Raw genomic sequence first — 18259 nt, forward strand, 5'->3', positions numbered from 1 at the left:
ACAGACAGTTCCGAGGGGACTCCGCTTCCCCCCACCGACTACTTCCCCCCCATCCCATCCCGCTCCGGTCAGATTAACTTTTTCAGAGCCTCCCCCTCCCTCCAATCTGTCGGTATTCCATTCCAAAATGAGGGGGGGGGGACCCTGATTTTTGCAAGCATCTCTCTTTTGCGAAGACAGGGGGGGAAGGGAAGCTTTGGGGAAATGGCCACTGTGCAAAACAAAAAACAACAAACCCCAAACCAACTCCAGAAAGCCTCCCAGGAGAAAGAGACCAGCGTCCCTCCCAGGAGAAAGAGACCAGCGTCGTCGTCTCCTGCTCGAGTCAGCCACACAGGGAATGTTATGACTACACGGGTCGCCATTACTGTGACGTTAGGACCTGGTGTTCAGGCTTTCCTCTATAGGGGGTGGTGACTGAGGTGCCGAAAAAGACAGGGGGCGGATGGTCAGCATAACTTCCTTCAGTAAATCCGCTCTTTCGGTAGAATGCAAAGGAAAAAAAATTATAATAGAAATGTTGTTGTTGTTACTTGCTTGTGTGACACAGAGTGTTGGACTGGATGGGCCTTTGGCCTGATCCAACATTGGCGTCTCTTATATTCTTATGTTCTTAATGCAAAGGAAAAAAATTATAATAGAAATGTTGTTGTTGTTACTTGCTTAATTTAGTTTGCCTCCTCTAAAATTTTGTGACCTCAAGAGAATCAGTGAGCACTGAGGGGATCAATCTGAGAATCTAGTGAAATCTTTATCACTGGTGCCAGATCCAGGAAGTGGGACAGTTTTTAGGCTGATGGGAATATTTGTACACCCCAGTTGGGGAAGGGTGCCTTTGCTAACACCTCATCATGTTGCAGGTCTTCGTATTCTTGCTGCTATTTCGTACTACCTTGCTGCTTTTTTGACTTCCATGGAAAGTATATCCGGAGGCAAAGTAAGAAGACTCAGTACAGAGAATATCTTGATTTTGTTACAGAAGTGGGACTTGTATGTGGCTTTAATGTTGAAGAAGATTGCCTTAGAATTCCCTCAACAAAAAGGGTAATTTCCATTGACATTGTTTTATTTAGTGCACTTTAATTATCCTATGATGTTTGTGATGTTTGATGCAGGGCTACAGCAAAGCCAGGACCATGATTGTTGCCATATTTTCAATCACCAAAAGAGGGTGAAATTGCAGTGGCAATCCACAGTCTTGCTGTGTTGGTGGGAAGATTTTTGCATCTGCCTTTTTCCCAGTAAAGGGCTTCATTTCTGCATATTGTTTTAGGTTTTCCCTTTAAATAATGGGAAGGGAAGGGAGAGCATATTTAGGTTAATTTCTCATAAACTACATCAAATGAGGATTTATATCTTTATAGGTAGATAAATAAACTTGCTGGACTAAAACACACTAAACATTGCACATGGATGCGCCGTGGTGTTCCCAAGTCCTGCTGGAACTCTCAACTCTGGAGGCTGTTCCCGTTTCCCCATCTGCAGGCATACTTCTCTCTCACACCCACCCTTTCCCTGTGGTTCCTTGTCACGGCCAGAGACCAAAGATTAGTTGGGGTGGAGTTGCGTGCCAGTGAACTTTGACGCTGAAGAAGGCTCGGGAGTTGGGTGCTCAGAGTCTAGCTGGGATTCATGTTTAGAACAAGGAAATATTCTCCCACAGGCCGGAGGGATTTGCAAGGGGGGGGGGACAGGACGCATTACCTTGGCCTGCAGTTGTGGACCACTTAAGCTAGAGGCTCAAGTCCGCTTTGCAGAGCCAGTTTGACTCTAATCTGGGAGAACCGGGTTTGATTCCCCACTCCTCCACTTGCACCTGCTGATGTGACCTTGGGTCAGTCACAAGCTCTGGCACAACTGTCCTTGAAAAAGAGCAGTTTGTGTCAGAGTTCTCTCAGCCCCACCCGCCTCACAGGGTGTCTGTTGTGGGGAGGGGAAGGGAAAGGAGTTTGTAAGCCACTCTGAGACTCCAAGTGAAGGGCGGGGTATAAATACAATCTCTCCTCTTCTTCTTTGGGGTGCCGAAGCTGATACAGTTTCGGCTCACAGCCAGGCCTGGCAGCAGGAGTCTGTCTGCTTGAGCACCTGCCAAGGCCCATGGCCCAGCAGAGGGCCCACCTTGAAGCCGTGGCGGCCTGCTTGGTCTGCCACTTCCCTGTTGGAGGCATGTCTGAAGATGGTGGGGAAAGCAGCATTCAAGAGAGGCCTTCTCACTGGGCACAGGAGAACTTTATCCTTTTAGGCATTGATTTAGGGGGAAAGGAACATGAGAAAGTCATAGCTCCCGTCAGAGTAGTCACAAGAGAAGGGAGCTGCATCGGAGGATAAGAGGGACACTCTGCCCAAGAGTCCATAAGGAACTGCAGCTGCCCCTATGGAGGGGGATTATCTGTAGCAGGATATTGTGTGCTGGAAGTCATTATCTAGGGTGTTTGGTCACTTTAAACCTGTGAGTATGTGACCTTGAAAAACTTCTGGGTAGGCACTCATTTGTGTTCTGGGTAATTAATAATTTGTTCCATGATCAGCATTAAAACTGGAGGAATTCCATTGCTGCTGTTTTTAGGTGTGCTTAATTGGAAAGTCTAGAACGTATCTCCCATCGCAAAGTGCTGCACTCGATGAACAGCAAGGACGTTATATCCGCAGCCGCCAGTGCCACAGCGTAAGAGCGCCAGGGGGAGTGGAAGGGGGACATCGGAGTGAGCGTCAGCCAGCCGCAAGCCAGGACGTGGGCCTAATTGCAGGCAGAGAAGTACTGAAAAATACGGATGTGGCGGGAGCCTTAATATCTGGGTTTCAGCCTAGAGGGAAGGAACCAGTCCGTAACTGCACTGCTCTCCCTAAAGATTTTGTGGACAGCGTGGTCTTGGAAGTAGCAAACCTACTGCTGAGTGGAATCCAAGCTGTACCTGGAACTTCAGGTGCATGGAGTCGAGGAGGTAAGGGTTTGCTCAATGCACAAGGTGTCAATGTGCCATGAATCAAAATTACATTATAGCCATTCCAATGAGACTTGCATTTCTCAGACTTTGTACGAAGATGGTATCTAAAAGCATTTTGAATGAATGTCCTGAAGCTCTTACAGTGTAGTGCTGTGAACTGCGCACACACTGAAAGTTTTCTCAGCTTCTAAATTCCATGTAGCGTGCAAGAGTGGTATGAGGAGTTGGGGGGTGCAGAGTGGGATGTTTTGTGTAGGGACACACTGTCGGTCTCTGCTGGTCTCAAAAACAACTCTGGGCTGAACTCTGGGAAAGGGTTGTCCTCTTGGGATGGGACCAGAGAATGGTGATCTTGTGAGCTCAAAAGTGTGTGTGTGGATTTCTGTAGAGGAGTCCAAAGTTCTCTGTTCCTTACATTGGCAGTGGAGATAAGGGAAATGCTTTGTTTCCAGAAAGACAAGGAGTCCTGGAATTTAAGCCTGTGCCAAATTGCTAGTGAGCCTGGATTTTTAATTGCAAACGTCTGGGAATAGAGTGAGGGAAGGAGCCGTAGTTGTTTGGTACTGAGGGGAATGCCCTCTCTGTGGGCTCAGAGTTTCCCTCACATGTTTCACAACCTTGTTATTAAAAACAAACCCCAGCCCTTATCCCTGGTGAGTCTGCCACAAATTAAGCCCGAGGCACAGTGCTGTCTCCTCTGTGGCGTGGCCTTGGGGCCAGAGGGCTGCTTTTATTGTCGGGAAATGGATCGGCCCCTGCCTCCTGAGCACCAGGCCTGTGAGAGGAACATATGGAGAGAAGAACACAGAGTCATACACGTCTATTGAGTCTGTAGACACCCTTGTGTTGTTTTTATTTAGTTACTTAATTAATACTCTACCCTATCCCACGAGTGGGATAGGCACGCTGATCTACGGCGTGTGTTTGGCGGAGCTGCTTCTTGGTGCCCTCTTCCGGCCCTTTGCTTTACGAGGGAGCTGGAAGCTAAGAAGAGGCCGGGGAGAAAAATCAGGCAGAACACTGCGCCATAGAGCACATTTAAGGGCCAAGAAGGCCGCAAAGAAGCTTTACTTACTTATTCATTCATTTATCAAATTTCTACCCCACCCTAGCCCAAAATATGGGCTCAGGGCGACTTTGCTGCCATTTTGTCTGCTGCATCTTGGCCAGCCGAACCGTAGGGGGTGGTTCAGGATGTGACGTTTACTAGCCATGTGCCTTGAGCACAAAAGCACTTTGGGCAGCGTGTTCTGAGTGGGAAACGAGCTGCGATGATTGTGCCTGATCCTCTGCTGAGAAAATCTCTCTCATCCAGTCGGATGCCAGTCTAGGAATACATCTGATGCTGAAGGTGTCATTGGAACTTGTCAGAATCCCATGGATACCTTTAAATTGGCTTTCCTGACTGATGTGGACAGAGTTCTTGAGGTTGCTCAGGCCGGTTCCCCCATACTGGATCCTTGCCGAGTTAATACAGGCCAAGTTAACATCTTGTGTAATTAAAATACACGCTGAGTGAACATCTTGTGTATAATCTACTCAGATTCTAACACTAATAGTTATTTTAAGATGAATTACGTATGCTGAGATCTTATGTAGGTAATTAATTTATAAAAGTGTTTCTTTATGCTTCTGAATGGCTTGTTGGCCATAATAAACATGAACTGAACTCTCTTGAAGTTTTTTCCAGTTTCCTTCTAACTTGTCCATTCATCTCTTGTAAAGTTCCCTTTTTTGATATCAAGTGTTACAGTTTTGGACTTTAGAGGTAATTCTCCTGCCTCTTAAAATTCCAGGGGTCGATACAGGGCCTACATGTGTGTGAGAACAGTCAGTGCGACTGCTGGGACATCCACACCTCAGAGTAAACATCATTGCCTCAGCTGACTTCAGATGTATGATCTTACAGCAAATAGTATAAACTGTAATTGGTGGTGGCAGCAGTTCCTTCCCAAGATGAGGAGCACAACTTATCTATTTATTTATTTGATTTACACCCCGCCCTCCCTGCTGAAGCAGGCTCAGTATCCCCTCCAAAATCCAGGATGCTTTCCTCACCCAAGAGAGGACTTATCATGGAAGTCCTTGTAGAGTGAAAGGCATACAGGACGTGGGGTTCATGCGAATCTTTCATGCCCTGTGGCTGCCCAGGTGAGGGCATGTGCAGCAGGACACACAGAGGAATAGTGGCTCTCCGTTCTCAGGGGCCTGAGTCTGAAAGTCTCACATTGTCTTCTGCAGAGAGTCTCACCTTGAGTGAAATTGCAGCACGTTTAAAAGAAGACACTTTAAAAAGGCTGAGGAATGAATATGGAGGCCTGCAGACCTTGCTTAGAAACAGTCACCAAGTGTTTGAAGGTAAGAACAAGAAAATCTCACTATCATTTCCTCATATGCTCCACAGAAATAACTGTGGCCTGCCTCCACTGCGTTGTTACTAAGACAAACCAAAGGTGGAACTGGGAGGCATTCATGGATTATTGCAGAATTGTTTTCTTTTGAAGGCCAGCTGGCCCATTGTTGGAACGCACAGGCCTGGGTAGAATTTCGGTGGCAGACCAAAGCGCCCCCCCCCCTGGAATGACCTGGGGGGGAATCTTGCCAGGAGGGAGGGGGAAACGGGCCGAAATCACCTTACCTTTTGCCCATGGAGATTTTAGACGCAATTCAAGCCAGAGCCGTGGTAAACCCTGGACTGTCCTGTGCAGCTGACTCTCAGCTGGATGTTTTTGCTGTAAGACATGTTAGATCCCCCCCAAAAAACTGTATTTTTGTTGAATGTGGCAAGGCGGAGAGTGACCTGCCAGATGCATATGCCCTTGAAGGATTCTTACTGAATTTTTCCCTTGATATCTGGCAGCACGGGCTTTCTCAGCTTTTTTCTCAGATTCAGTGAATTAATACATTAGTTGGGGAGGGGGGAGGGATGTATTTTATGAGTTTGAAATCTGTTGTTTCTCCCTAGCGCTGTTTTTCCCCTCTAAAGGTACAGAAGTTTTTTCACTATATGAAACTTTTCCAGATAATTTAGGCGGCTTGCTGCTGACCCGGGCAGGCATCTCTGGAGGCAGGACGAGTCCTCTGGCCATGTTGGGGGTTAGGAACTTGCAGCCTTGCTCTGGTTCTGCCCCAGAAAGGGCAGGTGTTTCTGGGTGTTTCTTAAATCTGGCAGAGCTTTTCCCTGTTCCAGCCTGAAATGACCGACTGGCCCCTTGCACAGAAGCCTCCCCTTCCTGCTCTTTGTCCCCTGACCTTCTCCCCAGCAGGGACTGAAAGTGGCTGACGTTCTTCTTCTCCCCTCCACCATGTTTTCACAACCACCCTGTGGAGTAGGTCAGACAGGAGGAGTGGCCCAAGACACTTGGCAGACTTCCATGGCAGAGGGCGGAGTTGAGTCTGGGTCTCCCTAATCCCACATTCTGACCACGACACAGAAGGTGGCTAAATGTGAATTAAGGGAACATTAGCTTGATTTAAATTTGTGCTGGCAGTGTGATTGTTCTGAACAGTGCAGGTTTTTAAAACTTTTTAATGAACACAAGAACTTGTATAAGCCGCCCCCACCAAGGAAAAGAAATGCTTCTGGCTCAGGAGAACTCGTGTCTAGTGGGGAGAACAGCCTAGTTTTTTTATCAGTTTTTTTCCCCCTTTTGTGCAGAAATGACTTTGGGGAGGGGGCAGCCATGGCAAAGCATTGCACTAATGCGGGTGCCTGGATTATTCCCAAATCTAGATAGAGTCCTTGTTTTTCCTGTAAACGAACACCCCCCAGATTAGGTAAGGAACAAAGGGAGAAACCTCACATACGTCAGTCGCTTGCTGTGAAACATTTCATGTGCTTGGAAATGTGACGCGCAACAGACGTGGTGGTGGTGGTGGTGAACGGGATGGGGGGGAACCACAAGAAGGCGGTGCAAGAACCAAGGAAAATGAGCAGGAGGGGGCTGCGGAGGGCTCGTGAGCAGTTTGTTGAATGCAGCTCACAGGGAGCTCGAAAACTGAACTGTGGACATCGGAAGACCCCTGCTGGGTCAGACCAGGGAGGGTCCACCTAGTCCAGCATCCCGTCTCACACAGCGGCCTCAACCAGTTCCTCTGGAATGGATGGCCAACAACAGGGCTTGGAGGCTGAGGCCTTCCCGTAATGTCGCCTCCTGGCTCTGGGATTCATTGGCTGACTGCCTCTGCATGCGGAGGTTCTCCTTCGTCACTAGCCATTGATGGACTTTATTCTCCATGAATCTATCTAATCCCCTTTTAAAGCTGTTCATTCCTGTGGCCATCACTTCATCCTCTGGCAGCAAATTGCACATTTTAATCACACTCTATGAAAAGGAGTATTTCCTTTTGTCTGTCCAGAATCTACTGCCCATCCACTTCATTGGATTACCCAAGAGTTCTAGTGTTTTGGCAGAGGGAGAAAAAGTTCTCTTTGTCAACTCTTCCCACCCTGTGCATAGTTTTATAAACCTCTCTTATGTCCCCCCCCCCAGTCATCTCTCTTCCAAACTGAAAAGTCCCAGAGACTCTCCAGCCTTCTTTCCTCCTAGGAAAAGTGCTCCAACCCCCTAATCATCTTGGTCGCCCTCCTCTGTACTTTTTCCACCTCTGCAGTGCCTTTTTTGAGATATGGTGACCAGAACTGTACACATTATTCCAAACGAGGCTGCACCATAGATCTAGACAGGGGCATTATAATATCATTTTACACTTACCAACACAACTTTATTTGCCACATCGTTGCCCCCTCACCCAGTTAGTGGAGATCCTCTTTGAGCTCTTCACAGTCAGCCTTGCTTTTCATTATCCTGAATAATTTTGTGTCATCTGCAAATTTGGCCACTACTCTATTCACCCCTAGGATTATTTATGAATAAATTAAATACTACTGGCTCCAATACCGATCCACTGTGCAGTCCCACACATGGGTATTGTGCCTGCACACGAACCCGACCTCGGAGAACTACAAGAGCTAGCCTCTGGCTTTTGGCGCACTCTTTTCCCGCCCCTGCAGAGCAGGCACCAACTGCGCATGCCTGGAGTGGGGAGAAAACACCCTCCCACTCAGTGTCTTCTTGACCGCCACACTGTCCGGACCTACCTCGTTGCGTTCCTCCCTTGGAGCTACCTCATCGGTCATCTTCACCTTTTTCCTTTGATCACCGTCTCCCTTCATCTTTCGACTTCGTCTTCTTCTACCAAAAAAACAGAAGGACTTTCTGTGAGTTTTTCTCCTCGGTTTCAACCGCCTTCTTCTGGCTTCCCCCCCCCCATCAGCCTCCGCGTGGCGCATGGAAGGGAAGATTCACTTCAAGAGGTGCAAAAATTGTGAGGGAAAATTCCCATTCACTGAGGGACATTCCATTCCTTTGTTCTGCTTGGAAGAGTCTCATAATGATGCCCTGACTGTTACCGATCTCGTGCATAAGCTCAGACAGTCTGATATTCCACCAGCGTCTCTCCTGCCCATGCTCCCGGTGCACCTAGAAGCATGGGAAAAACCCGCTTCCATTACACCAGCATCGAAGCGCTTTGAGTCCCTCTGTCAGGTTCAATCTTTGGATTCGAAATTCTTCTTCTCTTATCTGGCACCCAACTCTGTTGTTGTACATTTGGCGACCAAATCTCGACAGACCGTTCTTTCCCTGCTCCAGGCATGCACTGTTGGTGCCTGCTCTCCAGGAGCGGGAAAAGAGCACGCCAAAAGCCAGAGGCTAGCTCTTGTAGTTCTCCGAGGTCGGGTTCGTGCACAGGCGCAGAACCCATACGCGTGACTGCACAGATGACCACTCGAAGATCATCAGTTACAGGTAAGCAACCTGTTTTTATTCCTACTCTTTACTTCCTGTCATTTAAGCAATTTTTAATTCATAAGAGAATTCATCCTCTTATCCCATGACTGTCTACCAGATCACCATTATCTACACGCTTGTTTATTAAAGAACTCCAAAAGTTTTGGTGAGGCAGGACTTCCCTTTGCAGAAGCCATGCTGAATTTCCCTCAGCGGGCTTTGTTCCTCTATGTGCCTAATTATTCTGTCTTTGATTACAGTTTCTACTAACTTGCCCAGGAACAGATGTTAGGCTGACTGGCCTGTAATTTTCTGGTTCCCTTCAGGATCCCTTTTTAACAATTGGTGTAACATTTGCTACTCTCCAGAGTACAGCAGGTGAGTTTAGTGATAGGCTACATTTGCAGGTTAGTTAGATCAACTATCTCCCATTTGAGTTCCCAGAGAATTCTCGGGTGTATGCCATCAAGATATGGAGACTTTACTTATTTTTAATTTCTGCAATAATAATTACCACAAGTATCTCTGGTCACCTCAATTTAGCTCAGTTTTTTAGACTCCCTTCCTGAAAACAGTGGCTGTGGCATGGGGTGCGTGCCCCACACTTTCCACCGTTAATACAGAAGCAAAAAATTCATTGGGCTTCTCTGCCATCTCTCCATCTTCCTTTACTTCTTTGTCATCCAAAGGCCCCACTGCTTCTCTGGCTGGTTTCCTGCTCCAAATATATTTTTTTTAATGTTTATCTTGATGTTTTTAGCAATCTGCTCCCCCAAATCTCTTTTTGCTTGCCTAAATATTGACTTACGTTTATTTTGCCAGAGCCTGTCATTCCTCCTGTTTAATTCATTGGGGCAGACCTTCCGCTTTTTACAAGAACCCTTTTTACTTTTTATAGCTTCCTTGACCTGCATTGCTAACCGCACAGGCCTTCTTATAGATTTGGCAGTGCCTTTCCTCACCTGTGGAATGCATTCTGTTTGGGCTCCTAAAATTAGTGTGGTTTTCAGTAGCTTCCAAGCCTCCTCTAGGGATCTCTCTTGTGTTTCCATTTCAGCTTCCTTTTAATGAAAAATGAGTCTCTGCTGACGGCATGAAGCTTTCACTGACAGTCTCTTCTTTGGTGGCCCCTGACCATGCCGTTGCTTTGTCCGTATCTTATTTGAGTACCTTTGTGTTTCTTTTACAGGGTATATCTCAGTGTTGACAAATGTAATCAATTTTTACAAACTGTCATAAGACTTAAAAGCCAGAAGATCTCCATCAGTGGGGAAAGATACCTTGTATGGGTTGTACTTCCTCCTTGCTCCGTGGGCAGGGAATAGGCACAGTCCTTGCAAAGGCTTCCACTGTCCTGATGAGGTGCTCCACCTCCCCAGTCCATGCCTGCCTGCTTCGTGGATGAACGAGCTCCGTTGCTCTCCCACCCTGCTGACTGAAAACACAGGCAAAAGTACCTTTAAAACCCCTGGCTTCCACTTCTCGCTTACAAATGGAAGCGGTAGGGGGAAAGTATACAAAGTTGTCCTGGGTAGAAAAATGCCCAAAGGCAGCTACGGGAGTTGAGTCACCTTAAGAGGAAAGCTTGGCTGCTTCTCCCGCTGACACCCGAGCAGTAGCCTCTGCAACATCAGTGCATTTTCGTCACTCGCTGCTCTCCTCTTCTGCAGCAGAAACAGGGAGTGGGCAGCTGGGCCTCTCCCACTCCAAAGGGGGCCGGTGGTGAACGAGCCCATTGACCGAGTCACCTACAGCTTTTCTGAGCTGGCACCTCTCACCCCATCCACCACTCAAGGCCAGGGGGCCCTGGCAAGTACTAGTGCTGAAAGGTGCTCTCTCCCCCCACCTAGTGTACCCTCTGAGCTCTGGCTAAATTACTGGAGTGGATCACCATCCAAAAAACAGTCTCTCTGAAATTCTCTGGGGATGCCGTATCAGAGATGGAGTTCTGGCAGAGATCAAGGGAAAGAAGCCAAAGTCCTCTTCTTCCAGACCAGATGGGAAGAGACCCAACACATGAAATCAAGCTTCCTTTTGGCTTCTGGCAAAGGGACTCCAGACTTCACAAGAAACTGGAGCAAATCCTGATCCACCTCCAAAGCCTCCACCTCCTCATTTTAGGGCTCCTTGGTGCACTTGGCACATTCCAGACTCTCTCCATTTCCGGAGGAGCAAGTCTCCTTTTTCCCTAGATCCAACAGCCAGTGCAACATTGGCTTAGGCTGCAAGCTTTCATATTTCTGTGGCAGAACCTAGCTGTGGTACTGGTTCCGAAGCTGGAACATTTTCTGGGACCTTCTCTATTCCATTCATCATGCCCAAGATTCATGGCACTTTGAGACTGTTCCTAGATCAACAATGTCATCGGATGATGAGGGGGAAGATTGGCACGGAGAACCCTCAACTCTTAGTAGAGGCCCTCTGGGCAGGGGACCTCTTGGCCTCTGTACATCTGCATGAGGCATGTCCGCAGGTTCCTTTTCATCCAAGGCCCAGACACTGCCTTTGTTCGCATATGGTCACCAATGCCTTTATTACAGAGCCCCTCTCTGTTTCAGCTCTCCCCACAACCCGAGTCTTCACCCAGTTGGTGGTCTCAGCAGTGGCCCTCCCAGGTCATGAAGTGATGATGTGATCTCCAGGCCGCCATGCAGATCAGAGGACCTCTGAGGCATCCATTCGCCCTACAGGCAGGTCCTGATTTCACCAGAAAGCCACCCTCACCCTTCCTTATGTATCTGGGGATGTTGATCGGCTCTGCTTGATCCTCCATTGCCCCCCCCCTCCAGAAAGGAAAAAAAAGGTTGGACTTAGCTGTAATTGTTGTTTGTCAAGTTGTCTTCTGTGCAGGCACGCATCTGAGACTGCACAGGCCACCTGGAGAGAAAGTTTTAGCTTCTTAGAGCTGTAAAGGGAGGGTGCTCCCCCCCCCCCCCCCCCCGCATACGCAGCAGTATTTTCCCACCCGAACCAACACAGGCGGTGAGGGACGAGCACCGTTTTCCCTTGGTTTTCCTGAACCACAGAACTAAATTAAAACAGAACTCACAGCAGGGCAGGAGGCAGGGAATGTGTGTCTGCATGGAAGACAACTCGACAAACAACAGTTACGAGTAAATGCAACCCTGTTTTCATCTTCAATCTTTTGTGCAGTCCCACATTTGAGATGTCACAAGCAGCTTACCAATGGAGGTGGGATGAGTTGCGACTATGGAAGGGATGTCATCTAGTCAACCGAAGAACACAAGACTGCTTTTCCCCACAGCTGAATCCTGAATGTTGTCAATGCCCACGGCGTAGTGCTTGACAAATGTGTTGGCCTAGGACCATGTTGGCATTCTGCAGATGTCATCGATCCGAACACCACGGAGGAAGGCTGCTGATGAGGCGAAAGCCCTGATAGAGTGAGTTTGCATGTGGAGGGGACAGGCATGCAGACAACAGCTAGAGGGTCTGAACAATACTTTGCAAAATCAGCTGAGAGAACACAGTGGTGCCCTTATGAGGACCCACAGGACAAATAAACAGCAAGTGTTCCTTGCAAAAACATTTGGTACGATGTAAATAGCACCATAAAGCCCATTCAAGGTCCATTGTGTTAAGTGCTTTTTCACTTGGTGAAGAGAGGTTTGGGGGAAAGGCAGGCAGCGAGATCACCTGAGAAAGGTGAAACTAGGAGACAATCTTGGGCCCCCCCCAAAAAAATGGAGACTGGGTTTGAGAACAGCCCCTACCTCAAGAAAATTGGATGTGTGGAAGCTCAATTCCAAGGGCAGCCAACTCCCCCCCCCCCCCCACCCCCCCCGAAACGTACCTTGAGGGATAAAAGGGGAGGGGACATGTGGCTGAAGGTTCAAACAGAGGCAGCATCAACCTAGACAGTACAAGAGAGAGGCTCCGCTGAGGAACTGGAGGAGTTACAGAGGGATAGGAGGTTAGACAACCCTTTCAAAAATTGTTTGGCAGTGAAATATGAGAAAACCACGATGCCCTCTATGAAATCATGGCAGGCAGAGACTGCAGCAAGGTGTACCTTAACAGGTAAGGAGTGAGGCGTGACATCTTTAGGTGTAACAGTCAAAAATTAAAGGTAAGCAACAAGGTGCAGCTTTATGGCCAGTGAGAGAGCCACCGGATGAACCTCTGCCATTTATAGGCAAAGAGCTTACGGGTAGAATCCCTGCGGGAATGCAAGAGAACGTTCAGACCCCTTGATGAGAAAGTCACGTGAGAGGGGGCAGAAGCCACATGGCAAGCTGTTCGTTTCTGCACACTCTGACATCACAATGAGCCTGTGTGTCGAAGAGAGAAAGATGATGGAAGCAACTCCAGGACAAGGACAGCTGGACGGAGAACCACAGCTGATGTGGCCAGGAAGGTTTTTCCTGAGCCATCTTGGTGAGAACCCTTCCCAGAAGAGGCATCAGTAGAGAAGGCACAGATGAAGGCTCCTCCCCAGTGGATTTGGAAGGCATCGCTCAGAGATGCGGGGTCATGGCCAGCTTTGGAACAGAACAGAAGGGCTAACATGCTCCGCCTGGTGGCAAATAGGTCTGTGTCTGGGAAACCCCACGCCTGGAATATAGGAAGGATGTCGTGATTGGCAGTAGGCCATTCATGGTAAGGTAGAGAGGCCCTGCTCAGGAAATGAGCTTGTTTATTGTCTGCTCCTGCAATACCGATACCTGGAATGTGAACACCGTGACCTATTGCCCAGGTCCATATCCTGGAAGCTTCCATGCACAGTGGGATGGAAGCCATGCTGCCCTGTTTTTTTCAGATAGAACATTGCAGTGGTGTTCTCTGTTTGGATTTGTACGATTTTGTCCCATAGTATATCTGTAAAAGAAGCAAGAGCAAGGCAGATTCCTCTAAGTTCCAAGATATTAATATGCAGTTTCAATTCATGAGTGGACCAAGTACCTTGAATCAATGAGCCTCCACAGTGGGAGAGGCATCAGTGGTTGGGGAAACTGGGGGAAGTCTGAACCCAAATGGAATCCCCCATATTAGATTAGTGTTATCCAACTACCAGAGTAGAGATTGACCAACATACCTGGGTACTGACAATTTGTTACTCTGAGAGTGCCTCTAGGACTGGCATGTCCATCCGTAAGAACCAGTTTTGCAAAGGCTGTAACCTAAGTCTAGCAGTTGTGGAGGCCGTCAAACCTAAAGTGTACTGCCTTTCTGAGGTCCAAAGGGTGGACAATATTCCCCTACTGGATGATTGGCTCATAGCAGCTGGCTCACCCAACTTATTGCAATATCACCTATCATTAGTTGGGTCCACATTGGGAGTTTGGGTAGCCAAGAACTACTTAACAGACATTGATCTGATGGCACCCCAGCCTATTGCATAGCAGAGAAGATGTAAAGAAAGCAGACCTCCATCAAGCCTGAAGACTTTCCCTCTTGCTGTATGACCAAATGAGTTGTGATTGATCGCTAAGCTGTGATATTACCTTTCACATGGTGCCTGTTCTAAAGAATCTGAGGCAACAGCAGCGCTACAAGTCTGATACGAATAAGGAGGATTGGAAAAAGTCACTGTAACAACATTGTGTACACTTCTTTTCAGTACATTAACTTCATGTGCTTGGGGAACAATGGTTGACTCTAGTGGCAGCCTAGCACCATGTTATATTTTGTCAAAAGCTAGTTTATTTAAACCATGTTAACTTTCACAGATGAAATTAACTTACGTACAAACAGATGAAATAAAGACATGCCAGTGGAAAAAAAAAATTAGTTGGGTCCACATTCTCTAAACTGGGGTTAGCAATTAACTGGGAGAAGTCCAGATTTTCTCCATCCCAACAAACGGAGTGTTTTGGGGCTGCATTAGACTCTAAAGTGGGTCACGCCTTCCTTTCCTTTCAAAGATTCCTAACTGTTCAGGCTTTAGTACTCAAATTCTGCAAGCAACATTTTCAGTTGTTAGGCTTGCTGCTGCTCCTTAGGCAGTTGTGGATGAGACTGCTTCTGCCTGGGCCTGGCAGCCTGATGCATCCCTTGTGGTGGTTGCTGAACGGGGTGGGACAGAGGGTAAAATGGCGGGAGCTCCTAGAGTACCTGGTGTGTCCAGGCTGAAACTGGTGAAGAGTTTGAGAGTGCGGCTTGCAAGGCAGGGTAGCGTAAGTAGTGGTGCCCAAAGACTGAGCTGTTTGCTTGTTTTGCTTGATTTGTGCCAAAGTGTCCTTGGTTTTGGATTAGAAGACAGAATTGCCTTCAAAAAGTAAGTCCTCTATCTTGGTTCTTGTTTCCGGAGGAAGAGCTGTGGTTTTTAGCCATGCAAAGTGATGCAAGGTGACGTGTCTGTAGCATGCCCCTCCCTGCATTTGCTTGTTGTTTGGACAGCTTGGTCACCTCCGCCTTGGGCTCAAAGATACCTATCCTCATCTAACAAATCAGTGTATGCTGTCATGCCTGGTAAAAGTTCACGTAAGAGAGCCATATAGACAATCAAAATTTTGTTTTAACAGGCTCACAATCTGTCTGGCCCACATACATACTCTGAAATGCTAGCAACTCTGCTACTGATTTTTGTGAAGAAAGAAATAACAGCTTAACATGTTCCAGTATTGGTCTTTTGTGCAGGCGATTAACGGAAGTCCAGCACTGGAAAATGTTTTGTTTTGCAGGCATTAATGATGCTGGCACGTACAGGTGACCCACTGCCAATTTTCCAAGTTTTGGGAACTCTTTACATTGTTACAGCTATATAGAAGTGTAAATGAATCCTTCATGATCTTTAAATATTCTACATCTTTCCCCAGAGTGCTGGGAGGGGTGGAACAGGGTGAGGGTGAGGCAGGAGAAGGGCTCTGGGAGGTGGGAGGGCAAAGTGCCCTGAGTGGCCAGAAAAGACCAGGCCAGGAGCTCCGTACTGCTGCAGACTGTTAACTGATGTGCGATTCCTGTGTTAAGTGTTGGGATGTGTGTGTGTGAAATGGGTGCAATGTAGAAGTATGTCCCACTTCATATGGTTTGAGACCTCCAACTGTAATGCTTTGTTAATCTTGGCACATCTGTGTCTTTCTAATCATGCAGTGCTCAGTGGAAGAGTTAATATCCGTGACTGGAGAGAAGCGAAGCTGTCAAGCAAAAAGAAGCCAGGCATGCAGGCTGAGCCAGGAGTTTCTTCGAAAGCCACAAAAACTCGCCTGTGTTGGTTTGACATGCACCATCCTCATGGCTGTCCTTTGACCTCTGAACACTGTTCTTATGCTCATGGCATTGAGGACCTGAGGCCGCACCAGCAGGTGCCAAAGAAACGTCATGCCAAGCACGAAGGAGCTGCTGGCACAGGTGGAGGAGGTGGTCCAGTGGACTTTGGGTCCCATAAACAGCGCCGTACTTCATGTGGTGACACCTCTCTAAATCCTCTTTATGCAAGAGAATGAAGGGGGGTTTTTTGTGGAAGAGAAGATTTTGCAAGTTCCATGGTTGACTTATTGCCCTGACAATGCTGATTTTTATTTGTACATTAAAATCCAAATTTTATCTGCAGTTGTGTTCTCAAAATAGTTTCGGGAGTATTTTTTCCCTTTCGTTTTGATGAACGTGCAAATCCATGTTTATGCTGAGGAAAAATCTTGCAGTAAAAATGTGGTCTCTGTTGCCCCAGAAGGTCAGGCCAGAACCAATGGACTGAAATTACATCAGACATTAGGAAGAACTTCCTGATAGTTGGAGTAATTCCTTAGTGGAACAGGCTTCCTCAGGAAGTGGTGGGCTCCCTTCTTTGGAGGTTTTTAAGCAGATGGCCATCTGACAGTAGTGCTGATCCTGTGAATTAAGGCAGATTGTGAGAGGGAGGGTGGGAAACGATGAGTAGCCTCACAGTACCTTGGAGCCTTCCTCAGCCCCGGATGCATCCCCTTCAGAGCACCCTAGGGGCAGAGACTTTTCTCTTTTCTCAGACCGACATCAAACATACTCAAGAACAGATATGTGCTGGATTTCAAAAAGTTTGACAACGAATCTAAAAAAAGTAGAGATTCAGCTGAATTCATTTGCAGATCATAATCCCATATAAGGAGTTTTGCAATAGAATAGAAAATCTGGGAAAAGATGGAGATTAAACAATGCTGTTTTATTGCATGAAGATACGGTAAATAAGTGTTTTAAAAGATCTGTAATAATTTTTCAAAATAAATAATACTGAAGGAATGTCCTCAGCCACAATTTGGGAAGCAAGTAAACCATTTAGCAGAGGAATTCTTCTAGCAGCTGCCACAAAAAAAGCAAGAAAGATTAGAACAAACTAAGAGAATAGAAAAAATTCAGAGATTGGAACAAGAGCATAAAAACAATCTTAACCAAAAAGGTTAGCAGAAAAACAGTCTTAGCAAAAAAAAAAAGTTAGTGGAAGAGGTGTAGAAAAAAAACACAAAATTTCTAAAACAGAGGCATTTTGAACATGCAAATAAACCTGGCAAATGTTTGGCATATTGTCTCAGGAAGGAGAGAGAAAAAAGAGTAATAACAGGTATAAAGACAGGAGATCAAATTACTGTCAGCAAGCTGCCAAATGTTTATTCCTGTCCATGTAATCATCTCTCCATTTCCCCCCCCCCTCCGTAGATGCGCTCAGGTCGTCATGTGCACAGCTCCCCTATTGCTCTGCATTCCTTTCAGTATACGCCAGTAACGTTATCTAGCCAAGGCCACAGGTGGAAGAGCAAACGAGCTTTGCTTTGTCTGTAATTAGTAGAGACTGTGTGAATCGCATAATTATTTAGAATTGAGTAGCCGTTGCTTTCCCAAGCTTTAGACGCGCAAGAAACCCTTTGGCCGTGCGCGGGAACCACGTTTATTGGCTGTAATGATTATGAACTTGCTTTAACCTTTCTAGCTCACTGAGTTATCGTTATTCTGAACAGTGCCCCCGTTCAAGTGCTCCATGGCTTCAATAAAGTAAAACTTTCTTGTAAGTGTATACTACGTTGTTTGCTGTGGGACCTGACAATTACATATACAGAAAAAGGAATACAAGAACAATTTATCAGTGTTCTTTCAGGATTATACAAAGCAAAGTCTGTTTCAGAAGAAGGAATAAAAGAATATTAAAAGAAAAACAGACATAGAACACAGAGGGAATGCGTATTAAATTTGCAGATGATACTCAATTGGGAGGGGCAGCAAATATGGTAGAAGACAGAGTCAGGATACAGGATGATCTTGACAGGCTGGAAAACTGGGCTAAAACGAATAAAATGAATTTCAATGGGGATAAATGTAAAGTTCTGCATTTAGGTAGGAAAAACCAAATGCATAATTATAGGTTGGGGGAGACTTGTCTTGGCGGTAATGTGTGTGAAAAAGATCCCAGGGTCTTAGTAGACCATACCCTAAACATGAATCAGTATAATGCAGTAGGCTAAAAAGGCAAAGAAATGCTATTTTGGGCTCTATCAACAGACGTATAATGTCCAGACAGAGGTCATTTCGGGGGGGGACACAGTTCCCCCGGGTGAGGTGCAGGGGGCGGGGCACATGACGAAGCCCCGCCCCCTG

General features: G+C 46.9%; 1 protein-coding gene across 1 annotated transcript in view; it reads left to right on the forward strand.

The window, feature by feature from the left end:
- Positions 1-16436, forward strand: part of TRMT44 (tRNA methyltransferase 44 homolog (S. cerevisiae)) — a 48100-nt gene extending 31664 nt beyond the window's left edge. The window contains exons 8-11 of the mRNA XM_015421455.1: positions 861-1044; positions 2567-2942; positions 5187-5303; positions 15791-16436. Coding sequence (XP_015276941.1) covers positions 861-1044; positions 2567-2942; positions 5187-5303; positions 15791-16143 — 1030 coding nt within the window. The 3' untranslated portion in view covers positions 16144-16436. The remainder of the gene's footprint in view (positions 1-860; positions 1045-2566; positions 2943-5186; positions 5304-15790) is intronic.
- Positions 16437-18259: the final 1823 nt, after the last annotated feature.

This window comes from Gekko japonicus, unplaced genomic scaffold (genome assembly GCF_001447785.1).
Source record: "Gekko japonicus isolate JY-2015 unplaced genomic scaffold, Gekko_japonicus_V1.1 scaffold895, whole genome shotgun sequence".
Classification (NCBI taxonomy): domain Eukaryota; kingdom Metazoa; phylum Chordata; class Lepidosauria; order Squamata; family Gekkonidae; genus Gekko; species Gekko japonicus.